Source organism: Barbus barbus (genome assembly GCF_936440315.1).
Source record: "Barbus barbus genome assembly, chromosome: 38".
NCBI classification, from domain to species: domain Eukaryota; kingdom Metazoa; phylum Chordata; class Actinopteri; order Cypriniformes; family Cyprinidae; genus Barbus; species Barbus barbus.
In genome coordinates, this window is record NC_136716.1 from 726,578 (window position 1) to 741,931 (window position 15,354).

Genomic DNA, 15,354 nt, shown 5'->3' on the forward strand with positions numbered 1-15,354 from the left:
CCGAAACGAATCTGAATCCAGAGATTCACAAAACACAGATCCCTGACACGCTTCTTCTCCATGTTTCAGAATGTCCACGTCGTAATGAGGACTCCAAATAGTTTGACATGTTCGAAGGCGGCCCTTGGTTTTGGCAGAAGGAGGGACTGGCTTTGACTTGAACATGCAGCAGATATCTAGCGCACTCAGCACCTCCCCAAAACCCTGCCATATAAAAGCCAGGGTCAAACATTTGTTTAGGCAGTAGGGAGTTTCTGCTGGGGTCTGGATTGGAGTTACACAGACCGGACCCTACGTGTATGATTGAGGACAAAACAGGATTCCCCTTGCCTCAAAGAGTCTACATGTCTAATATTTAGACATGTTCAGCTTTGTGGATATCCGGTTAGGGCTGCTGCTCGCTGCGGCGGTCCTCGTGGTGAGAGGACAAGGAGAGGATGATAGTGAGTATATGATTTTTACTCCTGCTTTTGCAGATGCTTGGCTGAGGAGACTGGAGAACTCCAGAGGGGGATTTTCAATGGTCTTGTTTGCAAGCGACCTGCGATCTAAAAGTTTCGGGAATTACTTGAGGAGGAAAAAACTGCCTTTTTATTCCCATCTGCATTTTTTATTTTTATTTTTATCTTCTAGAAATGGTTATTTTTCCATCCTGCGGAATTGTTTGCTGCGCATGCGCACTGTGTGATGTCCTGAAGCGAAGGATGATGCGCTGAAGCAAAAACGCGACGCGGATGAGAGAAAGAGAAAGAAAGAGAGAGAGAGAGAGGACGAGAGTACTTTTAATCTCTCGTTTTCTCATCTGTTTGTGCTCTGTCATACTTTTTAGTCGTTTGATAACTGGATATAAGCGCTTGTCTTTGGATTACACTGATACATCATGCGCGTAATAGACGTTTTGACAATTGTAGCCTGCTAAATTGATATTAGAAATTAGCGTTTTAGAATTAAAAAACGCATTTTGTTTGATAGGGAAAACCTCTGGTTTTCATTTCAATTACTGGAGTGATCGGGGCGTGACGGAGTTCTGCGTGACTCTGGCGCCGCCTCGCGGTGGAGTTTAGTACTGCACGCGTCTGAAACACTACGAGATGCAGGCCTGTCCTTCATAAAGCATTGTGCACCACACCCCATTTGACCATTTTAGCTTCATTCCCTTCCTATTTATAAAACATTAATTAAACAATAAGTAAATAATCAATGCAGCACCACAGCAGAACAGTATGTGTTATTATAATGAGTTACAATCATCTTTCCTGTTTAGTTTAAAACTTTCTGCATATGCAAGAGTGAAACTCTATTGCCTTTATTGTGCTTTCAGATTGCATAAAGCCATATTCATTCTCTTGAAACACACAGAAGTGTGTTTTCTGATTTTGAACATTATAACTTTGTAACGAGGACACTTTGCCATAAGAGTTAAGCCAGTGTTTAGTTAACAACACACTTGCGTAGGTTGAATTAAATTAGTTTAGTTAGCTTCATATTTGCCGAGAGGAGTTTTGTATCTTTAATCTTTTTAAAATGAAAAGTAGAAGTCGTTGTGGCCCCGCTGGACCCCTGGAATCCTCCCTGTCGTTTCTTTCAGAGATGAATGTGATTGACTGTGCTGTGCTAATCCAGGTGTGTTGTCCTCACAGTCTCATTCGGTAGCTGTACATTGGACGGTCAGAATTACAACGACAAGGATGTATGGAAGCCCGAGCCCTGCCAGATCTGCGTCTGCGACAGCGGCACGGTCATGTGCGACGAGGTGATCTGTGAGGATACATCAGACTGTCCCAATCCAGAGATTCCCGACGGAGAATGCTGCCCCATCTGCCTCGAAGGTACAGACACGCTCAGTCTGACGCCATCTAGTGTGCAAACGCTCGGGGAAATATCTCTGGCCCCTGAAACCTGAGCACTTTCTGCATCACTCATGCTTTTACATGGGACTGAGTGATTAAGGATTTGCCTTGTTCATCACTGAAATGGCTTTTTTTTCACTTAATTGCACTTTCTTATTTTACATCATCTCTGAATGCTATATAATGCATATCATATTTGTTCTCCATGCATTGAAATATGAATATATATTAATGATGATTTTTGAAAGCACATTAACTGCTGATCTTTTCAGCACCAGTGGAAGTATTAATGTTTGTTAATTGTTTTCATGAAGTAGCTCCCTATTTTTATGGCTCTGAATCAGTACTCTGAGCTTATATATATATATATCTTTACTTGATTTAGGTTCTAAAATATATTTGTATTTTATTCCATAAATGGAGGCTATGTGACTGAAGTTCCTTCACGTCCAGATGATGGTGATTCTCAGGTTAGTGGGAATTCATTTAGATTTTTTTAATGCATCTCATTATATATATGTGTGTGTGTGTGTGTGTGTGTGTGTGTGTGTGTGTGTGTGTGTGTGTGTATAAAATAAAACTTTATTTATATATCACCTTTCAAACATAAAATGCAACTCAAATTGCTTTACATAATCAAGAATTTATATATAAGTGTATGTGTACAGAATTCCATGTATTTAGAATGTGTATGTATATGTATATATGTATATAGAATTTATATATATATATATATATACATTACTTGAGTTACTTATTAATTAATAATATTACTTTCTTAGTACTTTTATCACACCATATATGAATGTAATTTACACACATATTATTATATTTACAGCATACACCAATGTAAAGTATCCTAATATTTGTCATTGTCCATTTTTAGGGTCCTGTTGGTCCATCTGGAGATCCAGTGAGTACAGTATTTGTTTATGAACAAGCTGCTTATTGTTATCATTGTAATGTATTTATATTTATTTAGTTTTTCCATCTGGGTTAGTCTAGTACAACTGAAAAAGACCAACTGCACATTTGTTTTCAAGACTACAAAGTCTGCAGGAGACAAAAAGCTTGCATTGCTATGAAATTCTGTTGCAAATGGAAATAATTAGGGTGATTAATGGGGCATCGGAGGCTTTTAACCTGCTGACCTTTAATTGTCCCGCTGACCTTTGACCTCTGTAAACTTACATGCAACATGAGAGAAAAATATGATTTCATGCATAACAGTTTCAGTCTATATATGACATACATTCTGTACCAAAGCATTGCGGTTTTTTTGTATTGCATTTCTAAGGATCATCATGTGTAAGGCGCTACAGAGTTAGCTTTGCTAATGTGATTGTGTGATTGCGCTCATGCATCTCCTCTGTTTGTCTGGAAGGGTCCTCCAGGGCCTCCCGGCAGAGACGGTATTCCCGGAGAGAACGGACTCCCTGGACCTCCTGGTCCTCCTGGAACCACTGGCCTCGGCGGCGGAGTAAGCAGCCCAGCTTTGAGCTTATAATATTATCAATCTGCATTTGAGGCGTCACTAAGATTAACTTTGAGAGAATCTTGTCAAATTGGCCCGAATTCAGAAACATAAATCTTTCTGTTGTCTTCATGATGCACACTGCTGCCCCATGGATTATTTCCTTTAGCATTAAAAAAAATTAAAAAAGATTAAATAAAATAAGTAACATTTTGCTAAATTGTTAAAGAATATTTTATTTTATGTAATTTTATGTTGTTATTTTATTTGTTTATTTTGTTTCGTTTTATTTTATTTTATGTAATTTTATGTTATTTTGTATTGTTTTATTTTATTTTATTTTGTGCTATTTTATTTTATGTCACTTTATGTTATGTAATTTTATTTTGTTTTGTTTTATTTTAGTTTGTCATTTTATTTTATTTTGTTTTGTTTTATTTTAGTTTGTCATTTTATTTTATTTGTTTTATTTTATGTCATTTTATTTCATCATTTTATTTATTTATTTATTTTATTTTATTTTATTGTAAACTGGAAACGAGGTGCACAAAGCCTCTGTTATTCTGTAGTTCAGTACCAGCTCAAGTGAACAGCTCCTATAATGAAGGAATGAAAGCAGACTATGCACTCTATAAAAGCGAAACAGCTGTATTTTAAGGGCTTAATTTAGGTATATGTGATATGCCACATAGATTATTTCCTAGCATGTGTATTAGCTAAGAGTTGATCATTTCCAAATATTTCTGCATTAAAAGGAAAACCATGCTTTAGTAGTTCAGTAGTAAACGGTTCAGTGAAGATCATCACAGAGCAAACCTCAAATCCTCACTCTTCGGTTCTTGTCGTCCCCTACAGTCTTTCCTTTCCCAGATGGCTTACGGCAGTGAGAAATCCAGCGGCCCCGCTGTCCCCGGACCCCCAGTAAGTCAGCTTCTCCTTTCCTTCATGAACTCACACAGAACAGACAGAAATGCATTGTGTAAAACAAAAAAGCTCATGTGCAATCTACTCACACAGCAATTCACAATATGGATATTCAGCAATGTTGTGTACATCTCATTTATTATAACTCATTTTTATTACACGCTTTATATCTGTGATCGACCACCCTGGATCCATCATTCAAAGCTAGTTTAAATATGTAATGCACTTTCATAGGACTCTGTTTGAACTACACTAAACGACTTGCATGATATATGAAGTGCTATGCTTGTTTTTAATGTCTATATTTTTTCTTTTTCTATTCTAATACTGTGTTTTCTCACTTTTAGGGCCCCCCAGGTGCCCGTGGCCCCCCTGGATCTCAAGGTTCACCTGTACGTCTATTTCTAGTGTTTTACCTTGTACTACAAAGTCTTGTTTATTAGAACACATAAATCAAATAAATCAGCAATTCTTTCTAGACAGTCATTAAAATGGACTCAAGTGGTTTGTTATGCATGCAGCATCTGATATATAACTGTGTTTATCTGTATTTTTCACAGGGCCCTCAGGGATTCACTGGACCCCCAGGCGAGCCTGGAGAGCCTGGTTCTCCTGTGAGTTTCTTCTGCTTCCTTTCAGTTTTGAAATTTAGTGTCAATATGACATTATGAAAGCATGCTGCTTCAAAAGCATGCATATTCTGCCGGCGGTGTGTGATTATTCCTCTGCTGTTGATGTTTGCAGGGCCCGATGGGTTCCCGCGGTCCTGCTGGTCCTCCTGGAAAGAATGGAGAGGATGTGAGTTTTATTTCCCTCACTGCATCCGTTCCAAATAATACAGCTGAGTCTCTTCTTATCTGTCCTCTGCTCTTCCTCAGGGTGAAGCTGGCAAAGCCGGCCGTCCTGGAGAGCGCGGATCCGCCGGACCTCAGGTGCGTTTCATGCATGGTTTCCTCATCGATACACACTAATTAATACTATTTTGCACACATACAGTAGCAGTAGTAGACAACTTATTAAGTCTCAAGCTAGAGTAAAATAAGATGCTTACTCACTGGAATGAAACCATTTTAAACTCATTATTTGCTATTAGACAAACTAATCAAAAAGCATGGAAAGAGATTCCAGCAATCATCATAATTATGTTCTCTTGCTTATTTCCCAGGGTGCTCGTGGATTCCCAGGAACCCCTGGACTCCCCGGCATCAAGGGACACAGAGTGAGTAAAGCAGCACATAACCCTACCTTTCTATTGTGTTTTTACATTATTAAATTATTAATGTTTATAAATATTGTTTTCATGTTTATATATTTTTATGCAGTTTTTTTTGCTTGAAAAAAATAAAATAAAATAATAAATAAATAAATATATAAATAAATAATAAATAAATAAATATATTTGTTTCCTGTTTCCTCTGTTTATGTATACATTATTATTGTATATATATGTTAAAATATTTTGTGCTTTAGTTTTAAGTTTAACGTGTGTTTTAAGTTTTTAATATTGTATTGTGTTTTTTGTTTAGTGTACAATACTGTGTTAAATATATATATATATATATATATATATATATATATATATATTTATTTATTTTAATAATTTATTTTAATATTTTATTTTGCATTTTATATTACGTTTTATTTATTTATTCATTAATATTACATATTTTTAGCCACCTATTTTTTTTATTTTGTGTGTAATACTGCTTGAAAAAAATATATATTTATATATTAGTATTAGTAGTGATGCAATGTTTTGTTCCCTGTTTCCTCTTACAGGGTTTCTCTGGTCTAGATGGAGCTAAGGGAGACACCGGACCTGCTGGACCTAAGGTTTGATTTTCCATCTCTCTCATATATGCAGATATCATTATTCACAGATTTGAGTCTGCAGCGCTGTAGTGTTGTTTCTCTGTTGATTGAGTCTGTCTCTGATCGCAGGGAGAGCCTGGTGTTCATGGAGAGAGCGGTGTTGCTGGAGCCATGGTGAGTGATTCTGGATGGGATTTAAAGTCCATGTAAAGTTCTTTAAAACGATATCAATCATCTCACATTTTCTGCTTGTTTCAGGGTCCTCGTGGTTTGCCCGGTGAGAGAGGTCGGCCTGGTTCTCCCGGCCCTTCTGTAAGTCTCACATCCATCCCTTATTGTTTTTAAACCCATGCTTTGCTTCATCTTGTGGACTAGAAACTAGAAAACCATCCCCTATTGTGAACAGTCAATTAATATGAGACTAATGTTTTACTATAATGTCTAACACACCGTTCAGCTAATTCAATGCAACGCAACTCTGAAACTGATTCACCATAAGTAAACATGTATAAATGCCAAAATGAGAATGCACCACGAACCTAACAATCAAAACTAATCTGTCTGTGAATGCCATGTGCAAACTTAAAACATGACACAGTTCTGGAGGCATGAAGATAAAATGCTGTCTTGTTGAAGGCAGAATCTTCCATCATTTGGTGTCATTATGAACATTGTTGATTGTAATGTTTTCTTGTTTTCTGCAGGGTGCACGCGGTAATGATGGAAACACTGGTGCTGCTGGACCTCCTGTGAGTCTCAAAATACAGCACTTATTTATTATAACAATCTATTGCAAATTCAAGAATTTCTATTCAAGTATATACATATTAATGCTTAACACAAGTTAATGTCCGTAGTATTTATTTTAGATGCAAAAATCAAGCAGTTGAGTTGATTTAAAAAAATAGTTGTTTTAAAGTGTTTGAAATATGTATCAAGTGAAAGTTAAAAGTTACTTATAACTAATTGCGAGGATTATTTTTTACACTGTGACATTGACGATTCTTTAGTTTCTTGTACTACAGCATATTGCTACAGCAGGATGAGTCTTATTAATCTGTTATAATGCTCTTATCATGTCTCTCCTCTGTTAGGGACCCACTGGCCCCTCTGGTGCTCCTGGATTCCCTGGTGGAGCTGGTGCTAAGGTACAAACACGTTGTTATGAATTATTAATGTTTTTATGTTCATTAGTGCCAACAGTTAATGTGTCCATAAAAGCAAAGCAAAAATTATTGCACATGCTTGAACATATTATGTTTTACCTGAAGACATGCAGACAGCAATTAATGTATTGTTTCTTGGCCCCCTGTTGTTGTGCATAGGGTCTACCAATATAATATACTAAACTAATAAATTAAACCAGTTGGAGTCAGCCTTCCATAAATAATCTGACAAGCCAGTGCTTTCTTTGTGTCCTCTGCAGGGAGAAACCGGCACCGCTGGAGGTCGTGGTTCTGAGGGACCCCAAGGAGCCCGTGGAGAGCCGGGTAACCCTGGACCTTCTGGAGCTGCTGGTCCTGCTGTGAGTGTTTACAAAACACCATCAAACTACACAGATGATTATGTGCTAGAAAGATTTTCAATGAGCTGCTTTTCAAACGGAAACGTCTGTGCTTGCATGGGAGAAACAGAATAGCTGATTAATTAGAACGCCGTAAATACAAAGATATGCAAACTATATTATCCACCAAATTAGACTAAGACATGAATGTATTAAGATAAATAAAACATGGTTTTCCGTAAAGTAGCTTCAAAAACCTGAAAAGCGCTATAGAAATAAATATTTGAGTTGATTTAAGATAAAAGAAGAAAGGTGGCTTGAGATTGATTTTAATGCATAAAAATGCATGCATTAAATGTATGACTAGATAGCCCACCAAACATTTAAATGATCTGCAAAAAAAAGTCTGAATATGTTTCTGCCATGTGGACATCATCTTGAGATAGTCACCACTGATAAGCTATTACTAAATATAAAGTAGAAACTTTAATTTTCTGCAACTATTTGCATTGTGAAAAGCACAGTGAAAAAAAAATCGAAATCTAAACTAAGTTAATTTAATGGTGGTGTGAAGAATAAAAATATAAATAATTCTGTTTTCTTCTCATTGCACAGGGAGGTCCTGGTTCTGATGGTGCTCCTGGTGGCAAAGGATCTCCTGTAAGTATTATATATATAAATATATATATACATACATACACATGTATATGCATACATATACATCTCACACAATCTCATTGGTTTGCGTGATGTTTTGTAGGGTGCTGCTGGTATTGCTGGTGCTCCTGGTTTCCCAGGATCCCGTGGACCTGCTGGACCCCCGGGCCCTTCTGGAGGTCCTGGCCCCAAGGGAAACAATGTGTGTAAACTGCATTTTATTATTATGCATGCATGAAAAGCGTAGTTATACATCAGTGCTTCCAGGACATAATTTTTACAGCCTTTAGTTTATTTGAAATTGAGATTACAGGAGGTGTGATGTAGTAATAATACAACTACACTTCTTACAAATGTACTTTAATAAGATAGATCACACAATGAAAATTAAAATTCATTCATTATTTACTCGCCCTGTCATTTAAAACCTGTATCTACAATTTCAGTTCCCACTGATTTCCATTTATATAGACAAAAATGCAATGAAAGTTATAAAGAAATGGAACTGTTTGCTTGCCAACATTCTTCAGAATATCTTCTTTTGTGTTACATACAGGTGTAAATAAATGATAGTAACATTTTACTTAAAGCCTTTATGTATCATGCATTATAAATGTTATTAGAAGGTGTAATGCATGTGCATTGTGATACATTACATCTTTTCGAAAATAATTTTAATCAAATCTAAAATGCATAGTTTAATAATAGATGTTATAATGTATGAACTGTGGTAAAGAGATAATGCATTATAACGTGCATTACAAGGCATTACAAAACTACTTTCATAATGCATTATACATAAAGGCTTTAAGTAAAGTGTTACTAAGTGCTACCTCATTTTTGTGCGAACGCATTCCTCGCAGTTGCATTAGATATAGAAGACTCTGAATAATGAAGCATAACGGACTGAGATCATAACTATTATGCTCTTTTATTTCCAGGGTGATCCAGGAGCCCAAGGTAATAAGGGAGATGCCGGTCCTAAGGGAGAACCTGTAAGTCTCTCTGACGCAAAGATGATTTCCTAATATTCACAGAAACCTCCACTGTAATAGTAATAGTTGCTGTTTTCTGTCCCAGGGCCCAGTTGGACCCCAGGGTCTGGCCGGACCTGGTGGTGAAGAAGGAAAGCGAGGAGCTCGTGGTGAGCCTGGTGGCGCTGGACCTGTCGGACCCCCCGGAGGCCGTGTAGGTTTAACTCACCTGTTTCATTCATGCATGCTTTTTTGTTTGTTTGTCTCTCATAGTTTGTGTTTTTCGTTCAAAAGGGTGCCCCTGGCAATCGTGGTCTTCCTGGAAGTGATGGAGCTCCTGGACCCGGGGTAAGATTACTGATCCCTCACAAATCAAGGCCCTAAACATGTACCCAATGTGCTTTTAAAGTTTGGAATCATTGCATTCGTTTGATAAAAAAAAAAACAGGAAAAACAGTAATATCGTGAAATATTGTTACAATTTAAAATAAGTGTTTTCCATTTGAATATATTTTGAAATAAAATGTATACCTTTGATTTCAAAGCTGATTTTCAGCATCACTTCTCCGGTCTCGATCCTATAGAAATCATTCTAATATTCTGATTTGCTGCTCAGAAACTTTTCTTTATTTTAATTGCTGTTGAAAACAGTTGAATGTTTTTGTGGAAAGCGTGATGCATTACCTTTTTAGCACGATTTAAACTAAATTAATACTTTTATTTGGCAACTATGCATTAAACTGATTAAAAGTGGCATTTATAATCATACAAAAGATTTCTATTTCAAATAAATGTTGTTTGTTTGATCTTTCTATTCATCAAAGCATCCTGAAAAAACATTAAGCAACAAAAAATTAAGAAGAAATATAAGCAAAATCTATTCAAATAGAAAACAGCTATTTTAAGTTAATAATATATATATCAATATTACTGTTTTTACTCTATTTTGGCTTACTTGGTGAACATAAGAGACTTTTTTTTTTTTTGTTAAGACAATGTATTATGTATTTTCTTATTTCTTGTTTATAAATAAATTCTTTAATGTAATTATTCACTTAATGATTTATAGTCCTACAGTATGTCAGTGCTTTTGCAATACTGTGCAAGTCCTACCGATAAAGCTCACTTGAACTGAATTGAAGTGAATTAAACAACAATAAATCTTAATGATTTCAAACATTTGACCAGTAGTATATATGGCAATGAACTGATTTTAAGTAAAAAATATTGAATGTTACATTTTTACTGGGACAGGTCTAGATGATCTGAGTGTTTTCGAGTGTTTTAATGCCATTCACTGCATTGAGAAGGAGCTGTCCAGGGTCCTGTAGATGATTTCTGCTGCTGAGTAACTAAAGCTGGCCCTTTAATCACGTTTCAGGGGGCCCCTGGAGAGCGCGGAGCCAACGGAGCAATGGGACCTCAAGGAGCCAGCGGAGAGTCTGGTCGCTCGGGAGAGCCAGGATTGCCTGGATCCAAGGTAAGATATTGCTTAATGCTTTGTAGAAACATATTAGCAGCATAAAGAGTCTGTATTTGACCTAGCTTGATGCCTGTTGCAGGGTATGACTGGTGCCCCTGGAAGCCCTGGACCTGATGGCAAAGCTGGACCCTCTGTAAGACGAATATTATATTTATAATTCACTGCCTTGTTTTTTTTGTATGCAATATAGGACTCATATGAGATCTTGTATTAAAGTGATGTGTGCATGGCTCTCTCTAACCCATAGGGTTCACCTGGACAAGACGGCCGTCCTGGACCCCCTGGACCTGCTGGATCTCGTGGTGCTCCTGGTGTGATGGGATTCCCCGGTCCAAAGGGAACCGATGTGAGTTACTCCATCAATTTATGAACTATATATATATATGTGAGACCATGCAGCACAAAAGCAGTCATCAGTAACACAGGTATATCTGTAGCAATAGCCAACAATACATTGTATGGATCAAAATTATACATTTCTCCTTTATGCCAAAAATCATTAGGATATTAAGATCATGTTCCATCAAGATATTTTGTAAATTTTCTACCGTAAATATATCAAAACTTCATTTTTAATTAGTAATATGCATTGCTAAGAAATTAATTTTAATATATTTGTATTCATATAATTTATTTATATATATATATATATATATATATATATATATATATATATATATATATATATATATATATATATATATACATAATATATAAACATAATATAATATAATATAACATAATATAAAATATTTTTCTTAAATATATACATACATGTGTTTGTATTTATATATACATAATAAATATACACAGTACACACATATATTAAGTAAACAATTATTTTATTTTGGATGCGATCAATAATGATTAATCATTTGACAGCACTACTTTTAAGCAAGTAAAAAGCCTTTTAAATAGTTTTTATAAAAATCATGTTAAATATGAATATCAGATATGATCAGGCTTTTAAGAAGCTGCATTGCATTATGTTTTGATCATAAAACGAAGTATTTAAACATCATCTTACTAAAACATATTATTGGAGATATAGAGTGACTAATGATATTTATATAATTTTATGTATGTATATACTCTACTGTTATAAAGATCTTATTGATTTACATTAAAAGCAATCATAATTTCATCTTCCTAGCCATGAAAATATCTGTATCTGCACCAAATTGCATATTTTTGTATAAACCAGGTGTTGTTTTTTTCCTTCATTTCGAGCCAAATGAGCCATAAAACCTGAAGGAGCAAATATAATACTGAACAAAACAAAACAAAAAAACTATTTTTGCAGACATTGCTTTATGCAAACTTCTTTTGTTTGTTTGTTTAAAGGTTCAATAAACTGTTACATTTTCAAAAAGATATTTCTGACTATTATTTCACATGTCAGGCTTTATGAGGTTTGTTTTATTGTTCTCTTAAAAAAACAGAAAGATTTCTTCATGAATATCAGATTTAATGCAATTTCTAACACATTTGATGTATTCCTCTTAGGGTGAGGCGGGTAAATCTGGTGAGAGAGGAGTTTCTGGACCTCCTGGTGCTTTGGTACGTGGAATATAAAGCGGATTCTGAGCTTTATGCAACTTTGAGCGTTTGCTTGAATCCCGTCTGAGCAGTGCATTATGGTGTGTTTCTGTAGGGCGCTCCTGGCAAGGATGGAGATGTCGGTGCTCCTGGTGCTCCTGGACCTGCTGTATGTGTGTTTAAACCTCTCAAAGTTCAATATGATGTGAATCTGCTGTGGCGGTGTGAACTCTTGCTGTTTCGGCTCTGATTTTTCCCGGTCTATCATGTTTTAGGGTCCATCTGGAGAGAAGGGAGAACAGGGACCCGGCGGTCCTCCTGGATTCCAGGTGCGCTTTTATCTCTGTGCATATTTTCTTCATTTGAGTGAAGATTAGCGCCTGATTGTCTTTGGTTTAGTCTTTCGATGGCAGTTAAACCATCGTTGTTTATTCTCTCTCTACAGGGTCTGCCAGGTACACAGGGTGCCACCGGAGAGACGGGCAAACCTGGTGATCAGGTGCGTGTTGACTCAGGAGGGATGTTTTTAGGTTACATATTCTGTCTGCATTCATTTAAAGTAATTAAACATAATATGTGTCCCTGGAGCACAAAAGCAGTCATCAGTAACACTTTTCAAATAGTTGTATCTCTGACAAATATTGTCCTATCATAACCAACCATACATCAATGGAAAGATTATTTATTCAGCTTTTAGATGATGCATAAATCTTTAAAATATTGACCCTTATGACTGGTTTTGTGGTCCTGGGTTCACATATGACATATATGTTGTGTAAAATTGCTCTCACTATTACTCTATTGCTCTGTTTGTTCTTATTGATTATGTTTGCTGTTCAACAGGGTGCTCCTGGTGAAGTTGGTCCTCATGGTCCTTCTGGTCCAAGAGTGAGTATCTCCTGCCTAATAAAAAAGCCCACAGATGAGCCACATCTCGATCAGGCCTTAATAGCCACCCCAGCTCCACTGCACCATTTAAACTACAAGAATAATAGCACAAGAATAATACAAGAGAAACAGTAATAGTACAAGAATTATAGTTTGTTCTGATACAATAATGCTTATACACCAAAAAACAAAAAGGCAAAAAATATATATAGTATCAGTATCATTGTGATGTTTTACTGTAAAAATGTCCTTGGAGTAAAATAAATTTATTTGAGAAGCAAAATTAGCATTTATCACAACAATGTAGCTTAATATGTTTTAAGATGGAAAAAATAATAATGTTTTGAATGGTATTTTAATTTCATATACTTTTTTATTTTTATGTTTTTGTTTTCAGTTTTTCATGCATTGTTATGGTTTAGTCAATATCAAGATAAAATTCTTGCAAATCTTGTTACAAGAATAAAAACTGTCCATGTGTAAATTTTGTAGGAAATTTATAATATCATATTAAGCAACCAGATGACTGCATAAATTGTATAATTTGCAATATACAAATTGAACTAAAACCTTTTTTTGTATTGTATCAACTAGGTCTTGTTTCAACCACATTAATCATACATTTTTAACACTTATACAGAAAACAATTTATGCAAAATTGGTATATTTTTAAGTCAAAAACCACTTGGAATTAGTTTTCCAACTAATTTAAGAGACCAGAAAAGAGTCTGTCTTATTTATTAAAGCCATTTTTAATAGTGCAAGTTACACAATTCAGGCAAACAATTAATTGCTCAATATGACAAAATTTTCCCAACTTCTTATTTTTTAAAAATGATTTGGAAGAATTTTAACTTGATATTGACCTGTATTGATTTGTTTGGAAAAAAAAATATTTAATTTAATTTAATTTAATTTTTTTTTTTTTTTTTTTTTTAATGAATTGTAACAATATTATATTGATAATATTTGTGTTTCCAATACAGTGGCTTTTCCTGCTCACCTGACTGCTCTAGTGCACAGATTGTGTTATTAGTTATATACATCAGAGAGTGATATTAGTAAATGTCTTGCACAGGGTGACAGAGGTTTCCCCGGAGAGCGTGGAAGTAATGGACCTGCTGGCTCCACCGGTCCTCGAGGGGCCCCTGGTTCTGCTGGTAATGATGGTGCTAAGGTAAGAATCCTAGATCGATGTCATTGTGACTCAGAATCACGATTTGAGAAATGATTGACCCCTGTCTGTGTTCATGTGTGTTTAGGGAGAGCCCGGAGCTGCCGGGGCCCCTGGTGGTGTGGGGCCCGGTGGACTGCAGGGAATGCCTGGAGAGCGCGGCACCGGAGGCATGCCTGGAGCCAGAGGAGACAGAGTAAGACTCACAACAACACAGACTTAAAGCATTTTGACTAAATAAGTCCATATTCTGCCATTAAAAGTTTTTGTATAACAACCTCATTTTCTGAGCAAAGCATGCCCTTGTGAAAAAGACTTTAGCAGAAAAGAGCACTTATTACAGAGAATATTTGACCCTGGACCACAAAACCATCATAAGGGTCAATTTTTTCAAATTGAGATTTATGCATCATCTGAAGCTGAATAAATGAGCTTTCAATTGATGTATGGTTTGTTATGATAGGACAATATTTGTCTGAGATACAACTATTTGAAAATCTGGAATCTGAGGGAGCAAAAAAATCTAAATATTGAGAAAATCTCCTTTAAAGTTGTTCAAATGAAGTTCTGAGCAATGCATATTACTAATCAAAAATGAAGTTTTGATATTTATGGTAGGAAAGTTACTAAATATCTTCATGGAACATGATCTTAATATCCTAATGATTTTTGTCATAAAAGAGAAATGGATAATTTTGATCCATACAATGTATTGTTGGCTATTGCTAATGTATTCAGACACTTACAGTATGTTCTTCACCATTAAGTAAAAATGTATTATAGATTAAATTTATATTAAATGCAGTAAGTTACTTTTTTGACCTACTTAAGTAGGACTTAAGTACATTTTTATGATAATTACTTCTGTTGTCTTTGAAATATGGTAAAAGTACCGCTGACAAGCATTTATAGTAAACTAAAATTATAATTTCTATTGAAACCTGTATTTTATGCATATAAATATATTTGAAATTACACACTTGCAAATTTAAAATCTGTTAACTTAAAATATAATTTTAAATAACACTAATGTTTATTATAATTTTAAGTATAAACTTAGTTTTTTTTATATTTG

The 15,354-nt window shown here is 35.4% G+C and overlaps 1 protein-coding gene across 1 annotated transcript in view; it reads left to right on the top strand.

Moving 5' to 3' along the window:
* The first annotated feature begins 238 nt into the window (after positions 1–238).
* Positions 239–15,354, top strand: part of col1a1b (collagen, type I, alpha 1b) — a 28,015-nt gene continuing 12,899 nt past the window's right edge. Inside the window, exons 1-32 of the mRNA XM_079398228.1 lie at positions 239–443; positions 1,641–1,829; positions 2,274–2,320; positions 2,737–2,763; positions 3,235–3,330; positions 4,180–4,245; positions 4,596–4,640; positions 4,809–4,862; positions 4,993–5,046; positions 5,127–5,180; positions 5,414–5,467; positions 6,028–6,081; positions 6,190–6,234; positions 6,319–6,372; positions 6,765–6,809; positions 7,155–7,208; positions 7,487–7,585; positions 8,180–8,224; positions 8,325–8,423; positions 9,163–9,216; positions 9,302–9,409; positions 9,490–9,543; positions 10,577–10,675; positions 10,758–10,811; positions 10,926–11,024; positions 12,185–12,238; positions 12,333–12,386; positions 12,493–12,546; positions 12,663–12,716; positions 13,061–13,105; positions 14,184–14,282; positions 14,368–14,475. Of these exons, the coding sequence (XP_079254354.1) occupies positions 362–443; positions 1,641–1,829; positions 2,274–2,320; positions 2,737–2,763; positions 3,235–3,330; positions 4,180–4,245; positions 4,596–4,640; positions 4,809–4,862; positions 4,993–5,046; positions 5,127–5,180; positions 5,414–5,467; positions 6,028–6,081; positions 6,190–6,234; positions 6,319–6,372; positions 6,765–6,809; positions 7,155–7,208; positions 7,487–7,585; positions 8,180–8,224; positions 8,325–8,423; positions 9,163–9,216; positions 9,302–9,409; positions 9,490–9,543; positions 10,577–10,675; positions 10,758–10,811; positions 10,926–11,024; positions 12,185–12,238; positions 12,333–12,386; positions 12,493–12,546; positions 12,663–12,716; positions 13,061–13,105; positions 14,184–14,282; positions 14,368–14,475 (2,199 nt within the window). The 5' untranslated portion in view covers positions 239–361. The remainder of the gene's footprint in view (positions 444–1,640; positions 1,830–2,273; positions 2,321–2,736; positions 2,764–3,234; positions 3,331–4,179; positions 4,246–4,595; positions 4,641–4,808; positions 4,863–4,992; positions 5,047–5,126; positions 5,181–5,413; positions 5,468–6,027; positions 6,082–6,189; positions 6,235–6,318; positions 6,373–6,764; positions 6,810–7,154; positions 7,209–7,486; positions 7,586–8,179; positions 8,225–8,324; positions 8,424–9,162; positions 9,217–9,301; positions 9,410–9,489; positions 9,544–10,576; positions 10,676–10,757; positions 10,812–10,925; positions 11,025–12,184; positions 12,239–12,332; positions 12,387–12,492; positions 12,547–12,662; positions 12,717–13,060; positions 13,106–14,183; positions 14,283–14,367; positions 14,476–15,354) is intronic.